The sequence below is a fragment of the Castor canadensis genome, chromosome 13, assembly GCF_047511655.1.
Source record: "Castor canadensis chromosome 13, mCasCan1.hap1v2, whole genome shotgun sequence".
NCBI lineage: Eukaryota > Metazoa > Chordata > Mammalia > Rodentia > Castoridae > Castor > Castor canadensis.
Window position 1 is genome coordinate 37,825,638 of NC_133398.1, and position 18,699 is coordinate 37,844,336.

At 48.1% G+C, this 18,699-nt stretch overlaps 3 protein-coding genes across 7 annotated transcripts; 2 read left to right on the forward strand and 1 right to left on the reverse strand.

Annotated features, from left to right (window-relative positions):
• Positions 1-58: 58 nt before the first annotated feature.
• Positions 59-3,686, forward strand: Arhgef39 (Rho guanine nucleotide exchange factor 39). 5 transcript variants are annotated; one of them, XM_074051509.1, is made up of 9 exons: positions 59-457; positions 608-702; positions 955-1,075; positions 1,281-1,399; positions 1,920-1,990; positions 2,212-2,340; positions 2,490-2,719; positions 2,915-3,003; positions 3,175-3,320. In XM_074051509.1, exons 1-9 carry the CDS (start codon positions 320-322, stop codon positions 3,185-3,187), a joined length of 1,005 nt encoding a protein of 334 aa, XP_073907610.1. In that variant the 5' UTR covers positions 59-319; the 3' UTR covers positions 3,188-3,320. The 5 variants fall into 5 exon arrangements, 4 of the variants coding, with proteins under 4 accessions (XP_073907610.1, XP_073907609.1, XP_073907611.1 ...); XR_012440383.1 differs by having other exon boundaries at positions 60-457; positions 2,858-3,003; positions 3,175-3,215; XM_074051508.1 differs by lacking the exon at positions 2,915-3,003 and having other exon boundaries at positions 61-457; positions 3,178-3,686.
• Positions 3,675-6,435, reverse strand: Ccdc107 (coiled-coil domain containing 107). Its single transcript, XM_020184930.2, has 6 exons — positions 6,248-6,435; positions 6,012-6,163; positions 4,656-4,716; positions 4,472-4,562; positions 4,283-4,395; positions 3,675-4,185 (listed from the first exon to the last, which is right to left on the reverse strand). Exons 1-6 carry the CDS (start codon positions 6,351-6,353, stop codon positions 3,944-3,946), a joined length of 765 nt encoding a protein of 254 aa, XP_020040519.2. The 5' UTR covers positions 6,354-6,435; the 3' UTR covers positions 3,675-3,943.
• A 4,858-nt stretch (positions 6,436-11,293) lies between these two features.
• Sit1 (signaling threshold regulating transmembrane adaptor 1) lies at positions 11,294-12,854 on the forward strand. Its single transcript, XM_020184933.2, is given in 6 exon segments — positions 11,294-11,335; positions 11,338-11,407; positions 11,527-11,662; positions 11,748-11,806; positions 11,905-11,966; positions 12,055-12,854. Coding segments are annotated over 6 exon segments (603 nt in total). The 3' UTR covers positions 12,289-12,854.
• Positions 12,855-18,699: the final 5,845 nt, after the last annotated feature.

Here is an 18,699-nt window from a genome sequence, read left to right on the forward strand (position 1 = left end):
CCGTTTGCGATTCTGCAGATAGGACACCGAGGCGTGGCCAGTGTCTGCACCTTGAGTCCCCTGACCCCAAGTCCCCGCTACTACCCCAGCTCAGTGCGGCTCAGAGGTGCGTCTTCCCGGTACGTGCCGGGAACTGTCAGCGCCGCTCTTGCAGTAGGGCGCGCAGAGCCGCAAGAGCCCCGCGCAGTCCGGCGGCCACTGCGCATGCTCTTTTCTGGCTCTCGACTCCCCGGCCACACCCCCACGGCCCCGCCCCCGGAGCGGTTGGAATTTGAATCTGCGGCGGGCTGCGGCCGGAAAGGTCGAAACTCCGCCAGGCATGGAGAGTCCCGGCCCCAGAGCGCGGTGCCCGGTTCAACAGCAGCGTGCGCGTTGGGAGCGGAAACGCGCCTGCACCGCCCGCGAGCTGCTAGAGACCGAGCGACGCTACCAGGAGCAGCTGGGACTGGTGGCCACGGTGGGGGCCTGCGCGCGCGGGGACCCGAGGGTGTGGGTCACTCTACCTGCAGGTCGGGAGCTCAGGCAGACTTCCACAGTTTCTGGCTGCACCTTGGCATTGGCCTCCTCCTCCTCCCCCAGCCTGAAATACCTGTATTCGCTCTTACAGTACTTCTTGGGGATCCTGAAAGCCAAGGGGACCCTGCGACCACCAGAGCGCCAGACCCTGTTCGGTCCCTGGGAGCTCATCTACGATGCCAGCCAGTGAGTGGAAGGGGCGCCGATAGAGGGAAGGGAGGGCCCTGGCCTTTGGCACGGAACTTGGAGTCTGAGGCCCAGATCATACTCAGACTGCCAATTTTCTCGCCTGTGGCCTTGGCCCAGTGCCTTAACCTACCTGTTTCTCCATCTGTAAAATGGGTAATAGCACTCCCTCAGGGGCGAGATTATGAGAATTAAATGAGGGAGTACTTGAGTAGTTGTTGGGCTGCCCTTTTCCTGCTCTTGCCCACACAGAGAGCTGCTTCCTTACCTGGAAGGAGGATACTGGGGGCAAGGGTTAGAGGGCTTCTGCCGCCACCTGGAGCTCTATACCCAATTTGCTGCCAACGCAGAGAGATCCCGGACCACCCTACAGGTAACCTGGAGATGACCTCAAGTTCATTCCCTCTTCCTTGCTTGCCCCGTACATATAGACTCAAACTTCATTCATACAGTTCCTGCATTTAGAGAACCCTTTGGGTGTCCAGCTCTTTGCTAGGTTTCCTATAGGGAGACCAGGTTTCTCTCAGGAGCACAGATGAATGCAATATAAAGAGTGACTTGTTTTCCCCTCACTCCAGGAGCAGCTAAAGAAAAACAAACGTTTCCGAAGGTGCGTGCAGCTTCAGGAAGGCCGCCCTGAGTTTGAGGGCCTTCAGCTCCAGGACTTGCTCCCTCTGCCTCTGCAGCGGCTCCAGCAGTGAGTGAATGTCCCTTGACTCAACACCCCCCCTCCAAGACTGTATGACTGCTGTTCTCAGTTTTGTGGGATACCATGAGTCTATCCCAAACCCCTACCTCTTCCCTTGGCCAAACTGCTTCTCAGAGGCTTTTCCAAAACAAAACGTGAAGGCACAGGAATAGCTGGGGTCTGCAGTCTTGAGCCTGGGGCTGTGGAACTTTGTAGTACAGTGAAGGATCAGCACAAGGGCCTAAGAGGTTATATGGAAAAATTCATTGAATGAGCCTAGTGCAGAATTTGTCCCTGGGGATGAGTTAGGGCTCATAAACTGTAGCATCCTTGTTGGTTTGATTAACTTTCATCTTCCAGACTGGCTGCTGAACTACAGTCTGCTGCCAATTCTTCAGTGTGGGTTGGATATGGGCCTTGCAACTGAGGGATGTGGGGGGTGGAGGGGTTGTTCTGTATGTAAAGCAGAAGCAGAGGGAATTTTACCTGCCTCAACTTTCTTCATATCTTTACCACTGTCCAATTCCAGGTATGAGAATCTCGTTGTTGCTTTGGCTGAAAACACAGGTCCTAACAGCCCTGACTACCAACAGCTCACACGTAGGTTCTTGCTCCTCTTCATCTCAGGCAGGAGGCTGCCTGACCTGTATCCCTTTCTGGTTTGACTTCCAACGATATGTCTCCTCCTCCTGGTATGTCTCTATCTTTAACCAATATGTACAGTGTCCCTACTGCCCTGCCTGATCAGGTCCCCTGCAAACTAGCCTGTCTTTCACCACCACCAGTCACTTGAGTTGGAAGTAAGGTGGATGTTTTTCCAGGGGCTGCTCGGCTGATAAGTGACACTGCCCAGAGAGTCCATACCATTGGCCAGAAACAAAAGAATGACCAGCACCTCCAGCGTGTTCAGGCTCTACTCAGTGGACGCTGGGCAAAGGGGCTTACCTCAGGTAAACTGTACTCTCTTAATCCTCCAACCTCACTTTCTTGCTCACTTCTCTTCCTCTGTTGAACAGCACATGCCCCCATTTCCTCAGCCTCCTTTCCCTTCTGTTCCCTGGAGTTGCACCAGAATAACCGCCCTTTGTCCCCTCCCTAGGTCGCTGGTTCTTACGCCAGGGCTGGCTGTTGGTGGTGCCTCCCACTGGGGAGCCTCGGCCCCGAATGTTCTTCCTCTTCTCTGATGTGCTCGTTATGGCCAAGCCTCGACCCCCATTGCACCTGCTGAAGAGTGGCACCTTTGCCTGCAGGGCCCTCTACCCCATGGCCCAGTGTCAACTCCACAAGGTCTTTGGCCACTCAGGAGGCCCTTGTGGTGGACTGCTCAGTGTAAGTGATAAGTGGGAGTCCTAGTCCTCAAATGCTTATGGACCAGCTTATTGCCTTGGCCCCTTTTCATAGAGAGGACAAAGGCTTGGGCTTACATTTAGTTCTCTTCTCATCCTTGAATTATCTCAATGGAAACAGCAAGGGCTTCATCCTGGACCTCTCTGAGTCCTGCACTAAGAGGTGGTCTCTTCCTAGCTGTCCTTCCCTCAGGAGAAGCTACTGCTTATGTCCACAGACCAGGAAGAGCTATCACGTTGGTACCACAGTCTGACTTTGGCTATCAGGTAAGTTATGTCTTCCCTCAGGCAGACTGCTGTAATGAAGTCCATGAGCTGGAGCTAAGGTCTGTTTCTAGCTCATTCCTGCGTCTCTCTGGGACCCCCTCCTCAACCCCTCAGGTGATAGTGTCTGCAGAGAGCACTCCTGCTAATGCTTGAACTGTCTTCTCTCCATAGCAGCCAGAACTAGAAGAATCTTACAAATTCCAGAACTCCCCATACTCAAAGGTCAGAGCCAGGAACACAAAGGAATCTTCTTCAGCACTAAACAAAGCACAGAATCCTTTATGGTTTGATGAGGGTTATTTTGTGTTTGCTAAGCTACTCTTGGGACATTTGACCAGCTCTCAAGAACCAGGAACCCAGCTCCAACACAACTGACCCTCAGCTGAACCAGCCCCTCCAACATCCTGATGAGAGGATACAGAACTGATAAGCACATGCTGTCTGTGGCCAGTTTATCCAGTTTGCAACTTTGTAAAAGTGGCTATTTTTATGTTGTGTATATAATTTTTGGGGGTGTGTGTGTTGGGAGGGGTCAGCTTTTTTGAGACTGTGTCTTGTATGTAACCCAGGCTAGCCTCAAACTCCCAATCCTCCTGCCTCAGCCTTGGATTACAGGCATATGTCCAGATTTTTTTTGGTTTTTATAATTTATTTTACCACTGGATTTTAATAAATTTTTGTTGTTGTTGTTATTTTTGGAAATAAGAAGGATTTTGGGCCCTGAAGGCTGGCATGCTAGTGGTCTCAGGAATACAAGGGAAAGAACTGGAGCTCCCTCTGTCTTTTCTGTTCTCACTCTGGAAGGCACCCTCTTTTTTGTCCTAATAAGGGAAGCTTTTCAAGGAGGCCCATTTGTCCTTAGGCACCTAGTATGGGTGTGTGTATGACCAGCTTGGGAGGGGGGGGGCGGTGGATGGATAAAGCACACAGGAGCACCCAGTCACAAAAACAGACTTTGTTTTACTAAACCTTCAGCTGTAGTCCCTCCTTTCCTGCTGGAGCTGAGGCCCTTTGTCACAGCCTTGCCACATCTTCTCCTTAGCCCCTGCTCCACTTCCCAGGAAGTAGCTAGGTTCCAAGTTTCTGGGCTCCAGTTTATGGGTTCCTCCCAGGCCTGACTGTCACCAGCTTCCTGCTCGTCCTTTTCTTTTTGCAAGTCCTCAGGAAAGGGTGTGCTGGCTTCTGCAGGGGAAAGATCAGCATGTTCCAGTTTCAGAGTCTTTGTCTTCCTCTCACCACACTTCCCTTCCCCCTCACCAAACTCCACTCCCAGCTCTACCTGGCTCTGGAACTTCTACACCCTTATCTGGCTTGCAATCTTGCAGAAGCTGGTGGATGGTCTGTAGCTTCATGTTCAGAAGTTCCCGCTGGGCTCCAACCAGAGTAGTCACACTGCAGAAATACCCACTCAAGGTGCTGCCTAGCCTGTCTCCACTCCTCCCACCTTCCACCTTCCACAGATTCTCACCGCTCAAAAAGGGGGTCCAGCTGGGCCATCAGATTGTTTAGGTGCTGCTCTGTCTGGACCAGTTGTTGCGTCAACTGGGCCAGCTGTTGCTCTGGTGGCAAGGGAGAAAAGGCAGGTGTGCAAGGGTTATTTTCTGCTGTCTCCTGATTGCCTCACACCAAGCACAGACTTCTGCTCAACCCACCTGACTGCAATGATTTCTTCTTGCCTTTCTCCTCTTGGAGAACTGTGGCCTCGTCTTTACCCTTTTATGAGAGGAGGAAAGGGCAATCAATAGGAAGCAACAAGGTTCTGCTCGGCACCTCAATCTCCAAAGCCAGTAAGGAGGACAGAATTTGTGCAGAGAAAACTGAGTTTTACCTCAGAGAATCTCAATCATTTCTAGTACAGCTCTGCACCCAGGACAGGAAACAACAAGTTAATACGCCCACTAGTCTGCAGAAATATCTGTAGGAGTGAACAACTCTCCAGTTTGATAAAGTTCTGGTTGTCAGAAAATATACAAGGCCAAGGTTTGTCCTTCATATGTTTCTTTCCTTAGTGCTAAATTAGAGCCATCCAAATAATGTCTGTCATTTCAACATGATAGCTCTTTAGGAATTTGAAGACAATGGTCCTATCCCTGCCTTCTTCTGGTATAAAACCTCCAGTCCTTTCTGTCAGTGTTCAATTCATATTTTCTCTGGCTGCTTTAGTATACGTGTAGCCCACTTAAAGCAGAGTCCTGAGGAGAATAAAATTCTCCATGTTTTGATCATCAGATAACACACAACACCTGATTTGGGAAACGAACCATCACATCACACAATGAATTTAGTAGTCAATTCAAGTATCTGTCTTCTTCAAGGTACTACTGCTATGTTTCCCCCTATTTGGGTCCAAGTTCAAGGGAGGAATACAGTTTGTTAATCTATCCTTGTTAAATTTCATCATTAAATTTAGACCCTCATCCTAGCCTGCCAAGTCTACTTGGGATCATTATTAGCTATCCCTTCTAGTATATCTCGAAATTGGTTCAGCCCTGTTTCCTAATGCATGTAAGTGATAGGATCAGGGCTGAAGGAGCCCTGGATGGTACAACTTTCAACAGTTTTGATCCATCAGAATGTGCTGTCAGTCCACATTTCAGGGCCTCCTTCCTAGGAGAACCTGAAGCTGCTTAGTGCCTTTAACTCTAGACACACTGGCTGCAGTATTCATCTGCTCGTGCTAAGGTTGGAACCTCACCAGAAACCGCACTTGTTTGATAAAGGCACTAGCTGGGTTCAAATCCCAACTGCCACCAGTTACTAAATTGGTGACTTGGAGCAAGTGATCGCTCTTCACTGGGATTGGGGGAGGATGTAATGTGACGGTTATGATTTGCAATTTAACAGACGCCCTTCACATCCATTACCTCGAAACCCCATAATGTGGGTAAGTCAAGGAACTACTGTCTTCATTTTACAGGCGAACGGGAAGCGGTGTCTTGTTCTTGGTACCATAGCGCCCCCGTGGGAGATTCAAGCCCAGGGCTCCCCCACCCACGGCCGTCCCGCACCTGCAAACACTTGTACAGCACAAAAGCCACGGCGGCCGCGGTGTACAGCGCCCCCAAAGGCAGAGCCCCGACCCGGGCCCGCTCGCGCTGGTCCTTGGACGGCGGCCGCCTCCGGGGTTCGGTGGCCCCTTTGCCGACCCGGGCGCGGTGCCCTGTAGAAGGAGGGCAGAGACCGGTTCAGAACGTGGGTGTCTCCCAGGCAGTCCCAGCCTCCCTCCAGCAGCCCTCGCTGGTACCTGGGGGTGCCCCGAGGTCGGGGCTGGGACGCTCTCCGAAGACCCCAAGAAGCGCAGACACAAGCAGCAGCCCCAGCACATGCGAGACTGAGACCCCGCCCGCCATTGCTGGCCCACAGACAGAGGGCCCGCGCAGCGACCAGCCCTGCCAGCCTTGCCTCCCGCCCCAGTGCGCAAGCGCGCACGCCACCCCAGCTGATCTCGCAGCAGGCCTCTTAGGAGGCCACGCCTACTCGTATGGGACTGTCCTGGAGGCCACGCCCACTCAAGTGGGCGGGTTGTGTCATATTTGCATAAGGTCGTGTCCATCTGGACTTCCTAAATAGTTCATTTCTCATCTATTCAGATATTCTATTAGGCAGGATGTCTCCAAACGCTTGTATTCTAAAAAATTCTGCATTAAAAAGTGGATTGTTTTTCGCGCTCACATTACCAACTCCTCGCCCTAAGCAAAAGACAACGCATCTTCTAGCCCTATAAAATGGTTACGCGCGCAGCTGCTTAACGGCAGTTCGCGCTGAAGGCCTGTTTCCTAGGCTACAGACGGAGGACGTGTTCCTTACCTTTCCGCCTAGGGGAAAGTCCCCGGACCACGGGCAGAGAGTGCCGCGTGCGTACGCACGTAGACCTACCCCACCTCTCACTGGTTAGCCCGCCAAGAAGCGACCCCACCGGCGGTGGGGGAGCCGAGCGGCGTGTGGCGGGGCGTCATCCGTCAGTCACTCTAGTTACGCAGGCAGTGCCTCTCCGAGCGCACCAACCACACGGGGCTCATTCTCAGCGCGGCTGGCTTTTGCACTTGGCTTCCTAATTCCTCTAGTGCAAATTCCTCATCAAATGTAGCATGATACACAAAATATGAATTCTAGTATTCTCCCTTCTTAACTCAAAAGCGGGTGAATTAGAGAAGTTATTTAATCTCTCTCCATGCCTCAATTTCCACCCTGAGAAATGGACATAATCACACGCAGGCACCTCAAGGGCTGTTGGGATGATTAAATGGAACGATCAAGTAAACAGTGCCTGTATTTTTAGTCTTTTAAAGACTGAACTAGGGATGGGGGTTTAGCTCAGGGGTAGACGTGCAAGCCTAGCATGTGCAAAAGACAAACAAAAAAGCTCTGAGCCAGAAAGCTTCAGTAAACTATTAATCAGGTAAAAGGCAAGGCAAAGATTATAACCCTTTTCTGATTGTCTCAGATTCCCTCTGCCTCACCATCTATCTCCCTGCTTGCCTTCCAGGACTTCGCCAGGGAGAGAACTGTTTTGTTTTGTTTTGGCAGTACTGGGATTTGAACTCAGAGCCTCACACTTGCTAGGCAGGTGCTGTGCTGCTCCAGCCACTCTGCCAGTCCTTTTTTGTGTTGGGTATTTTTGAGATAGGGTCTCTCGAACTACTTGCCAGGGGCTGGCTTGGAACCACATGCTTTTGATCTCTGCCTCCTGAATAGCTAGGATTACAGGTGTGAGCCACCAGCACCTAGTTCCACTTTGTCTTTTAATTGTCTGATATACACAGGGCCATCTTCCCAACCAGACCAAAGGCTTTCTGAGGAAAGGAACGTTCCATTTGCATTTCTGTCTGTAGAGCTTGGCAAAACAGCAGGCAATGGTTATATGTGTGTTGAGTGAAATATGGGAGTATGTTCTTGTTTTTCCAGAAAGGGAGAGGGAAGGTAGAACAGAGAGAGACCCACACCAAGGGGAATGTCAGATTATCCCAAGGCAGCCTAGGTAGGAGAGCAGGACAGTCTAACCTTAACCCAGTTGGCATAGTCAACATAAATAAGGGGTTCAGGCCAGATATAACAGAATAAATGGCTCCCAGCTGATCGCTGCCTTTAGGAAATGAGGACCCTATTGCCTGATCTGAGTTTTTCAAAAGAATCAACCAATCATGATTTTTCAGATTGGAAATGTCTCAATTTTTAGGTGTTGGTAAGGAATCGGTGGTATCTTTAGTATATTTGACACCCAAGTGTATCATTTTTTTAAGTTCTTCTCTATGACAAAATTATTTTTCCATAGTAATCATGAAATGAAACAAATAATAGGGATCAGAAAAAAAACTCAGTGAATATATTTTTTTATTACAGAACTCTGTAGATATAAATAAATAAATGATGTCAGCATAAATATGTAGTTAACAATTTTAAGTTAAATAAACATTATAGAACAAGAAAGGAAATAGTAAGGGTTAATATTTCTTAATTACTTTATTGCCTTTTTGGGGAGAAGGGGCAAAAACCTTACACTTACATATTGATATGTCTGGTGAAGCAGTATTATTTCCTTTTTTTTCTGCAAGAAATAGGAATTGAGATTTATTTTAGGCAAATTTTATAATTAGAAAGAAAAAAATGACATGAAACTTATTAAATAAATGTAAATGTGAATAAACATTAAAATAAACATATTTAGGAATTTTTTTATCTAATTCTTTTATATTTATTTATTTATTATTATTAATTTATTCACATGTGCATACATTGTTTAGGTCATTTCTTACCCCTTCCACCCCGCCCACCCTCTCACCCTCTTTTTTTATTCTTAGCTTTGGCAAAGTTGTTTTAAGTAATATTTACATATTCATACTCAACAGAAATATTGTCAGATTTGTCAATATTCACATATAATTCATTAAAGGACATTTTATTAAATTTCATTTAAAAATATTCTGTCATATGGAGCCACAGATATACAAATAACTATGAAAAGTCTTAAGCATAAGGATAAGTTTAGCAAAGAGTCACAAAGTTCCCACTTCACAATAAGTTTTGGAAAATTTAAATAAAAATGACAACTCCAATTAGTTGCTGAGTGGGATGAAAATAATCCAATTTTAATTTGTTCAGGTTTACAATCACTGTGTTACAATTTTTTTTGTTTTGTTTATGTTTTGTGCTGGGATTAAACCCAGTGCCTATACCTCCACCTCTAGTCTGTACTCCAGTCTAGATTTTTGTTTGTTTTTGGTGCTGAGAATTGAATCCAGGACCTTGAGCATGCTAAGCTCTACCACTGAGCTACACTCTCAGTCCCTCATTGTTTAGTCTTTTTTTTTTTGTGTGGTACTGGGTTTTGAACTCAGGGCCTTCACCAGGCTGGCTTTGAACTGTGATCTTCCTGATCTCTGCCTCCTGAGTAGCTAGGATTACAGGTGTAAGCCACCAGCACCCAGCTTATTCTATTCATTTATTTTTAAAATCAATTTATTTATTTATTTTAAGATGAGAATCCTCCCCCACGGCCAGGCGCTGGCCTCAGCTCCTAGACTCAAGTGATCTCTTGCATCAGTCTCCTGAGAAGCCTGAACTACAAGCACATGATCCTTGCACAGCTTACTGGGTTTTTTTTGTTATTGTGTTTTGTTTGTTTTCATTTGTTTTTTTTGAGACTGGTCTCAGTTGTAGCCCAGGTTAACGTGGAACTCTCCATGTATCTCTGCTGGCCTGGAACTTGAAATCCTCCCGCCTCAGCCTCTGTAGTGCTGGAATTATAGTCCTGCACCACCATTCCCGGCATCATTATTTATTTTTAATCTACAGGTTAAACACAGAAATGTGTAGCTAACTGTGTGGTTGGAGACAAACATTGTGCTGGATGCAAACCTGAACAATTCCAAACTGTTAAGAACGAATTCTAATATAAACCAAGGTACATGAATGGGCTTGTACCAAGGGTCTATTGTGTAACTGGGAGTTGTCTGGATTAATCTGCATGTAGATTAGAATTTTTTTAAAAAAGATAAACAACTGAAGTATGTTAATTTGAAGGCTATATATATCATTAAAATTCATCAGTGAACATAGTAGTTTACAACTAAGAGCTACAAAAGATCAGATCATGTCAGATCACTGACATTTTTTTTAGAATTGCTGCAATATGGTGATAATAAAAAGAGACTAATTTTAGTTGATTTTATTCTATTTATTTAATTTATTTATTTTGTGGTACTGGGGCTTGAACTCAGGGCCTACACTTTGAGCCACTTCCCCAGCCCTTTTTTGTGAAGGGTTTTTTCGAGATAGGGTCTCCCGAACTTGCCCTGATCTCTTCCTCCTGAGAAGCTAGGATTACAGGTGTGAGCCACTGGCACCTGGCTTTATTTTATTTTTTAAACTCTCTCCTGACGGTGCAATCCCTTATTGCCTGAAACTGAAGGGTAGGACTTCTCCTGTTGTCCCCATCTTCAGCAGGCTGTTAAATTTAAATTTATATTCAGAATTTAAGACCCCTCTACACACATCCTAGCCTCCCACAGGGTTGGGCACTCCACCCAGCAAGTGAACAAGTGTAAAGACAGGCTGGGTTTGCCAGGATAGTCCTGGGGCAGATTCTTTTAATGCAATTAACCATCTGACAGGTTCTTAGGGACAGTTTGGATGAAGTAGGTTGGGAGGGGAGAATCTAGCTTCCTCTATTCCCCACTCCGCCCCACCCTTGACAACTATAATATTAGCAATAAACAATGGCAACCATCATCTAAACTTATTTCCTCTCAGGTCAGCCTTGGGCTGTGCTGGAACTGTGGGTACCAAAGCCATCCTGCTTCTTTTTTGTGGTACTGGGGATTGAACCCAGGGTTTTGTGCATGCAAGACAAACACTTAACAACTGAGCTACATCCCCAGCCCATCCATTCCGCTTTTGATTGTGCCCACTGAGGAATACATTCTCCATGGGACTCAGAGCTGGAGAGAAAAGGTGGGCATCCTGTGGCAGAAAGGGTGCTCTTGCCTTTGCCAGTCCTGCCTCATGTCACTTCTGCCCTTCCAAAGCTTTAGGGGTTCACCTGCTCGTGGCACAGAACACTCAGGCCGGAGTCTAGGGGGCACAGTCCATGGGGCCTAGGCAGAGCTCCAGAGCTACAGGGTGGCGCAGGTGCAGGCACAGGGCGGGGTCTTTGTTCTTCTGCTAATCTCTCCCCTCCCCCTTCCTCCCCGGAAACCAACAACTTTGCCACCAACAGTGTTGGGGATGCTGAGCTGTGGGGGCCAGCCCCAGGAGGGATGGGAGTAAGGGGAGCTGTGGCAGCTGTCAGACCATGAACAGAGCTGGCCCTCAGCTCAGGGCAGTGTGCTTACGGATCCAGCCCTCACATCAGCAGTCATGAGCAGAGGTGACAACTACACAAATGGTCTTGATCTACTAGTGCCGGGTGAGCTGGGCGGGGCAGGGGCCTAGGGGAGGGGTCATGAGGCCCCAAGTCCCACCTGCTGGTGGTGGGAGAGGGGGTTGGGGCTAGGCTGTAACACCCCCCTTGTCCCACATCCACAGGAATCCCCAGCATAACCCAGGCCTGGGGACTGTGGACCCTCTTAGGGACTGTGACACTGCTGCTTTTCATCTCATTGGCTGCACTCTGGTCCCAGAGGACCAGTTTGCAGAGCAGGAGCCAGCCAGGGCAGGGATGGTGAGTGGGGGATAACAGGGATGGGTTGACCAAGAGTTCCTCTTAACCAACAAGTACAACTCATCCCGCACAATCTGTGTTGCAGCTCTGAAGCAGCTGTGGAAGAGGTCCCCTTGTATGGGAACCTGCACTATTTACAGACAGGTAGGAGTCATTCAGAGGAGAAGGACACAGGGGTAGGTGTCTGGAGTGGCATGGGAGGAGGAACAAGGAACTGACCAGATTCTTGTTCCCTGTCTTAGGACGGCTGACTCAAGAGCCAAGGCCAGACCAACAGGATCCATCCCCCGGAGGCCCCAAGAGGGTGAGTCAGCTGCAGGAGGAGTAAAGGGAGGGAAGAGAATGGAGGCCTTTTCCGAGGGTCCAGAGAACTAATAAGCTCACATCCCCAGGCGGCAGAGGAGGTGATGTGCTATACCAGCCTGCAACTGCGGCCTCCTCAGGGCCGCGTCTCCAGCTCTGGGACTCCCATCAAGTACTCCGAGGTGGTGGTAGACCCCGAGCCCAAACCCCAGGCAGCAGGCCCCGAACCAGAGCTCTATGCTTCAGTATGCTCCCAGACACGCAGAGCCGGTACTTCCTTCCCGGATCAGGCCTATGCCAACAGCCAGCCTGCACCCAGCTGAGAAAGAGGCCTGGCCCAGGAGGCATGCATGGCTCACCCACCGTCGAAGATGCTCCTGCTGTCCTGTCTGGAGCATGCCTGTTTCCCAACCACCACTCCCAGGACACCGAACCATTGCCTAGTCACAGGTAGTGACCTATCCCAAACTTCCTATCTGAGCTGCGGGGAGACATCTCAGGGTATGGCAGGCCCCTGACTTTCTGAGGATAGAGGCAACAAACAAAGTCAGTTCCCCCCTCCCCACTTCTCATCTATCTGTTCCTTTCAGCTCCCAAACTCCCAGATTCTCACTTCCTCCTCCTTAAACCAGGCCCTTCCTCCTACCCTCCCTCCCAACCTACCCCCCACACCACAGTGTCTCTTCAGGCACAGGAAGTGGGCAGGGGGTAGGTAAGAGCCTGAGAGGATGTGGGTGGGTGTCATGCTTGGGAGCCCACAGTCTGGAAGGGGCCTAGGTCCTATGAATTCCAGGGACCCAAGCCTGACTACTGACCTGAGAACCATGGCAGAATGTAACTCCATGTCTCTGTCATGTCTCCCGGTTTTCAAATAAAACTTCTAAAAGAGTGTTTAGATTTTTACCTAGAGGCAGCAAACCTGCTCCTCCACCCAAGGTAGGGTGTGAACTTTGCCATCGGCATGGAACACTTCTGGGGTTGCCTAACTGGGGAAGAGGAACAAGAAGGACTGAAGAGGTGGGTGCCAGGTGTGGAAGGGTGGAGGGCTGGAGCCCAGCTCCTCAGCTGCTCTTTCTGCTGCTAGAACATTGTCAGGATTTGCACTCAGACCCACCCCCATTATTCCCCCTGGAGTCTAAAAACTCACCAATCCCTGAACTACTCTCTCTACAACCTTTATAACTGTGCCCTCCAACCTGCTGCCCTAGCCTCCCCATTAATTCTCCCATCAATCCTCCTCCATCCCTCATGAGTCCCACCTATACCTGACTTGGCATCTGTAGCCCTGCCTTCATTCTGTCATTCACACACTTCTCCTGGCCTTCTCTCCACCTCATCACTATGGCAACAGTCCACTCCATCTCCATTTCTTTCTCTCAATTGTCACCTACAGTCCTAGCAACAGTTTTGCTTATCACTACTTTCATTTTAATCCCTATCCAATCTACCCTGCCTGCCCTGCTTTATTCTTAACCCCAGCCTCCAGTAGCATGCTACATTAGGCGGGTTGGGATCAAGATTAGAACTGTGGGCTTGGGAGCAGGATCACCCGAGTTCAAATTTTACATAACACACCAGCTGTGTTTTCTTAAGCAATTGAGCCTCAGTTTCTGAATCTGTAAGACAGGAAGGATATTGATATTGTCTATTTTTTAAAGATTTTTATTAGCATATATTAGTTGTATAGGAGGTTTCACTTTTGCATTCCATATATGCTTACAATGTGCTTGGTTAGATTTATTCCCTCTTGTTTATTTTTTTAAAGTGTAATTTAAGGAAATTAGCATCTATAAAGCATTTAGAAGACAGTGAGTGTTCAATAATGCTGGGAATTATTAAAATAATAAACATAATTAACTATTATTAAAACAATGGGCAACTCTGGAGTTGCTCATAGGCGAATGACTTAAGCAGGGACAGAAAGTAGTCCAGACGCGGCAACCACAAGGGAAAGGAGAGGCTTCTTTGGAGGAGCTGATGGAAACTCAACATGGCAGAAAGGAAAGGGGAGAATGGCAAGATGAGTTGGTACAGTAGACAGAAGCCAGATCACACCAGGCCTGTAAACAATGCAAGAGTTTGGACTTCATCCTGGAGGTGATATGGGAGTCATGGTTGACTTTTGAGTAAGAGATTAACACAATCAGATGTGGATGCTAAATTCACTAAGTGCACTGGAGGCCTACAGTACTGGAGCCAGGTCGGGCCATTCTGAAGACGTTGCAAAAGTTAAGTGAGAGAAAATGGTGGTAGCAGCAGTGGGGATGGAGAAAGGTGATGGATTAGAAAAAATGTTTAGGTTTAAAAAGAAGGCCCTACTTGTCACACCTTCCATCTTTCTGGTTAGAACCCACTCCCAATCCCCATCACGATAATACAGCCCAGCTCCAAAAAGGTTCAGCTCCCTACCTCCATCACCCTGGTGGCAACACACTGTGTGGTCTCTGACCCCTTAGTTCTTGCACTCCACTGGCTGCCCCTCCCACCTTTCCTGTGGCCCATCTATGATCCACCCCTCACTCCAGCAAAAGTACCAACCTGGTGAAATCCTTAATTTTCTATGGGGACAGGAAAAAAAATTTTTTTTGAGCCTGAGCTCTAGGCCATCTCCAACTAGGGCCCCTGTCCACCTCCACAGGACTTTCTGAGGTTTGAGGGACAGAAGAAAGGGGAAGCTGAGGTTTTCACCTCCAAGCTTCTCTCCTTCCCATTTAGAATGTCAAAGACAACCACAGAGTAGGAAACCTTGCACTTGACAAGGCCAGGTGGTCTCCATGAGAAGGGGATTCTCTCCCCGGAAATCCAAATGCCCTTGGGTCCCTCGACTTCCGAGGCCCCCAACCTAGGCCTCCCTAGGAGACCCCTAGGTAGCAATTAAGGGCAGGCAGCTGGGGCTGTGTGGGAGGGAGCGTAGTTTTGGGGGCGGACACCGGATGCCGCAAACCACCCGCAGCGGAATGTGGGGTTCTGAGGGCTGCAGTGCTTCTGAAGATGGATCAGGGTGTCCTCGACGGGAGGACGTGCGAGCTTCACCCTGGATGGGGTGGGGGATGGGATTTTCACCAACCCTCTGGAACGCGGCGGAAATCAGTATCGAGGGATTCAAGGTTTCCAACCCACGCTGCAGACTTTGATCCCTAGACCCAATCTCCCAACCTGAACCTGTGGCATAGGAGCTCCCCCGCCGGCTGAGGCGCGTCATCACCACCCCGCGCAGGCGTAATACTGCCCGGCCCGCGGCATTCTGGGAGTTGTAGTCCTACGGTTTGGAGTTGCTCCAGTGTCCAACTGCGCGGAGCCCAGGCTGCCCAGAGTTCCAGGTCAGCCGCCTGCTGGATGACGCGATTGCTCCAGAAGAGTTTCTTTAAAAGGATTTTATTCTTCATGCATGGCCGCAGCGGGGTGTGATTTGAATTTTGTTCTTTCTTCCTCCTCCTCCTCCCCCTTCTTCCTTTTTTTTTTTTTTCTTGCGGTACTTGAGGCTTGAACTCGAGACACTCCACCAGTCCTTTTTGTGTGTGTGTTGGGTATTTTCTAGATGGCGGGGGGCGGGGGGGGGTTGCGTGAACTATTTACCTGGGGCTAGCTTTGAACCACGATCCTCCTGATTTCTGCCTCCTGAGTTGCTAGGATTACAAGCGTAAGCCACGCGGCTCTATCTTCTTATCATGTCTTCCTCACCAAGGTTTGTGCTTTGGCCCAAGTCCTCAGCATTGAACGCCAGGGCTCTGGCAGCTTCCTAATTGGCCCTCGAATCTAGGAACGTAAGAAACATAGCCATACCTCTCTAGCTAGTCAGCTGTCTCACCTCACCTGATATTTCTCTTCCTTTCCATAGCTCCACGTGCTTTCCTTAGTAGACTTCTTTGTCTCAGTCGGTGTAGGCAGGATTGAAGCCAGGAGTGCCTTGTCCCAGAAATTCCCAGGGGGCAGACCTCAGGGAAGCCAATAGGACCTCCTAGATCCCCCATCTTTCCCTTTTCCTGAGATCTCATCTTTGAGAATAATAGGGTAAACTTAAGTACTGAAGAGGAAGGGTCTTTGGGACAAAGGCTCAACAAAGGAAGTTCTTAAGGAATTACTTATAGGTGGGGAGGAGCTTTGGAAGCTATTCAGCCAAGGTCTTGCTCTGCAGTTCATCCAGAAGGGTTTAAATTCCAAGATGATTTTGGCTACAAGGAGGGAAACAGCTGAGTCTGGAGAGAGAACAAGTCTTGATGACTTCATTTGAAACCTTGGATCCAACCCTGCCCGGAGCTAGCTCTGCCTTCTGAACTTTTTGGTTTTGTAAGCTAATAAATGCCGTTTTTGCTTAAGTCAAAGTTAGGTTTTCTATTTCTTGCAACCACAAGCTCTAATTCTGTGGGGAAAGGCAAGCAGACTAGGGCCAGCTGAAGATGCTAAACCACTGATATCCTTACTTATTGCTCAGCTCTTCCATGAGCCACTCTCCCCTGAACTTAAATACATGGTCATGCCATTTGGTTCCAATATATTGAAGGAAGACATCAGTCACTGGCCTAACCAACTCCATTTTGTCTCTCTGTAGCTGTTTTTTGCCTCTTCAACTTTTTCCCTCCTGAGTCACTCTCTTCTGCAGTTACTTTGGATTGCAGGAAGAACAGGACTGATAGATCTTTGTCGCAAGGGACCAAAACTCATGGGACCAACCACCCCCAAATGAGGGTCCATGGTGGTGAGGCTGCATCCCAGGGCAGAAATAATGATCTCAGGGGAACTAGACTGCTCTCCTCACATGATGATAGTGATAAGTACTCCTCCAGAAACTTTGCAGAACCAGAATTGAGATAATGATCAGTCAGACCCCTGATCTGACCAAGATTACCTACTCTGTCAGCTATGCAGACCCCAACCATCTCCTTGTTTCTGTTTTCTATAAAACCTCAAAGTTCCTGCCAACTCCTTGAAGAGGACATTGGGGTCACTTGAACTCCTTTATCAGTTCTCAAGGTAGCCACATTGATTAAATCTCCTTTCTCTGCCCTTCACCACTTTGGTCTCTGACTAGCCTGTTGGGACTCCTGCAGTCAGGGCTTTTGCTGTACAACTCCTAATAACCATATCTCAGCCTAATGTGTGGGTTAACTAGAATTCTTGCCTAACTTACCAATTTCTAGAATTATGTAGCCAGGTGGTCGCAAGATCTGATCCAAACTTAGACCCACAGTAGAAAGCAACCTATCAGTCTTCTTGAACACTTCCAGAGTTGGGAACCACTGCTTGACTAAACACTTGTTTCCAGTCTTTCTTATCGATAGAACTTCAATTTTGTTTTTTGTTTTCCAGTAATGGAGCTTGAAGTCTGGGCCTCATGTTTGCTAGGCAAGTACTCCGCCACTTGAGCTACAACCCCAGTAGAACTTCTAAAATTTGGAGCCAAATCTGCCTCTTTGTTACTTTTTACCTGGGTTGCCTCCTGAGTTACAATCATAAAACCAGTCTTCTCTTTCTTGTATATGACAGCCTGGAGTAATTGAGAGCCAGCCCTTATGAATAGCCTAACCTTTTTTTTTTTTTTCTTTTTGCCTTCCCACAAACAACTTTCTAAAGTTCCTTCTTCAGTTCTTTTACAGACCTTATTTGCATCATTCCAATGTTGTTTTGCCAGATCAGAGTCCCTCTTAAAGTGTGGTTCTAAGAAGTGAATAGAGTTCTGGACCCATACAGTGGGGCCCCTGTTTTTAATTGGGCAATAAATCTACAAACAAAAGGTCTCTGTTTGTAAGACTAGACTAAGTGAAGGGGTGTTTAATACAATATAATATAAGGGCACCTGTGACAGTTTGGAAACCTAATGGAATGAGAACCCTGGAACAGTGACTATGGGACACCTGCAGTGTTGGGGCCTCAGTGACAGGAGAATATGGGTCTTCCTGCTCTTATTCTTCCCACTCTCTGAGTTCAATACTTTCTCCATCTCTGCTTCTTTCCTTTACATATATCTGAATTTCTTCCCATCTTGCTAACTTGCCTCCCTATCCTTTAAGGTGTATTATTTATCTTTTTATTTTTTTGGTGGGCAGTACTGGGGTTTGAACCCAGGGACTCATACTTGCTAGGCAGGTGCTCTACCACTAGAGCCACTGCGCCAGCCCTTTTTTGTGTTGGGTTTTTTTCGAGATAGGGTCTCTTGAACTATTTGCCTGGGCTGGCTTCGATCTGTGATCCTGCTGATCTCCGCCTCCTGAGTAGCTAGGATTGCAGGCGTGCACATGACTTATAAAACAAACAAACAAAAAGAACTAATAGTTATACAATAGTGATACAACAGTGGCTTTCAACCAGGGGTGACTTCCACTGTTCCCCAGGGAACATTTGGGACCTTATCTGGAAACTTGTCGTTTTCTGATGCTGTTGCTTGGTGATGAAACCCAGGGCTTTCTGCATGCCGAGCATGAGCTCTGTCACTGAGCTATACTCACAGCTTTGGAAACAGGTCTGATTGTCACAACTGGGGAGGAGAAGCTAGTGAGAAGATGCCAAGGACGCTGCTAACTTTGCAGCAAAGGGTTTCTCACCCAAAGTCAGAAGTGCTGACTCTCAGAAATCCTAGTACAGAGGTGGAGTAAAAGACTCCTCCCCACTGCCTTCTTCCCAGTCGGAGAGCCCAGAGGCAACTACTGTTAATGGTTTCTGTTTTTTAAGTCTTTTCATGAATATCATTGTATTTGTCAGTAATACTAAGACTACTCAGAGCAGGGGGAAGAGTAGGG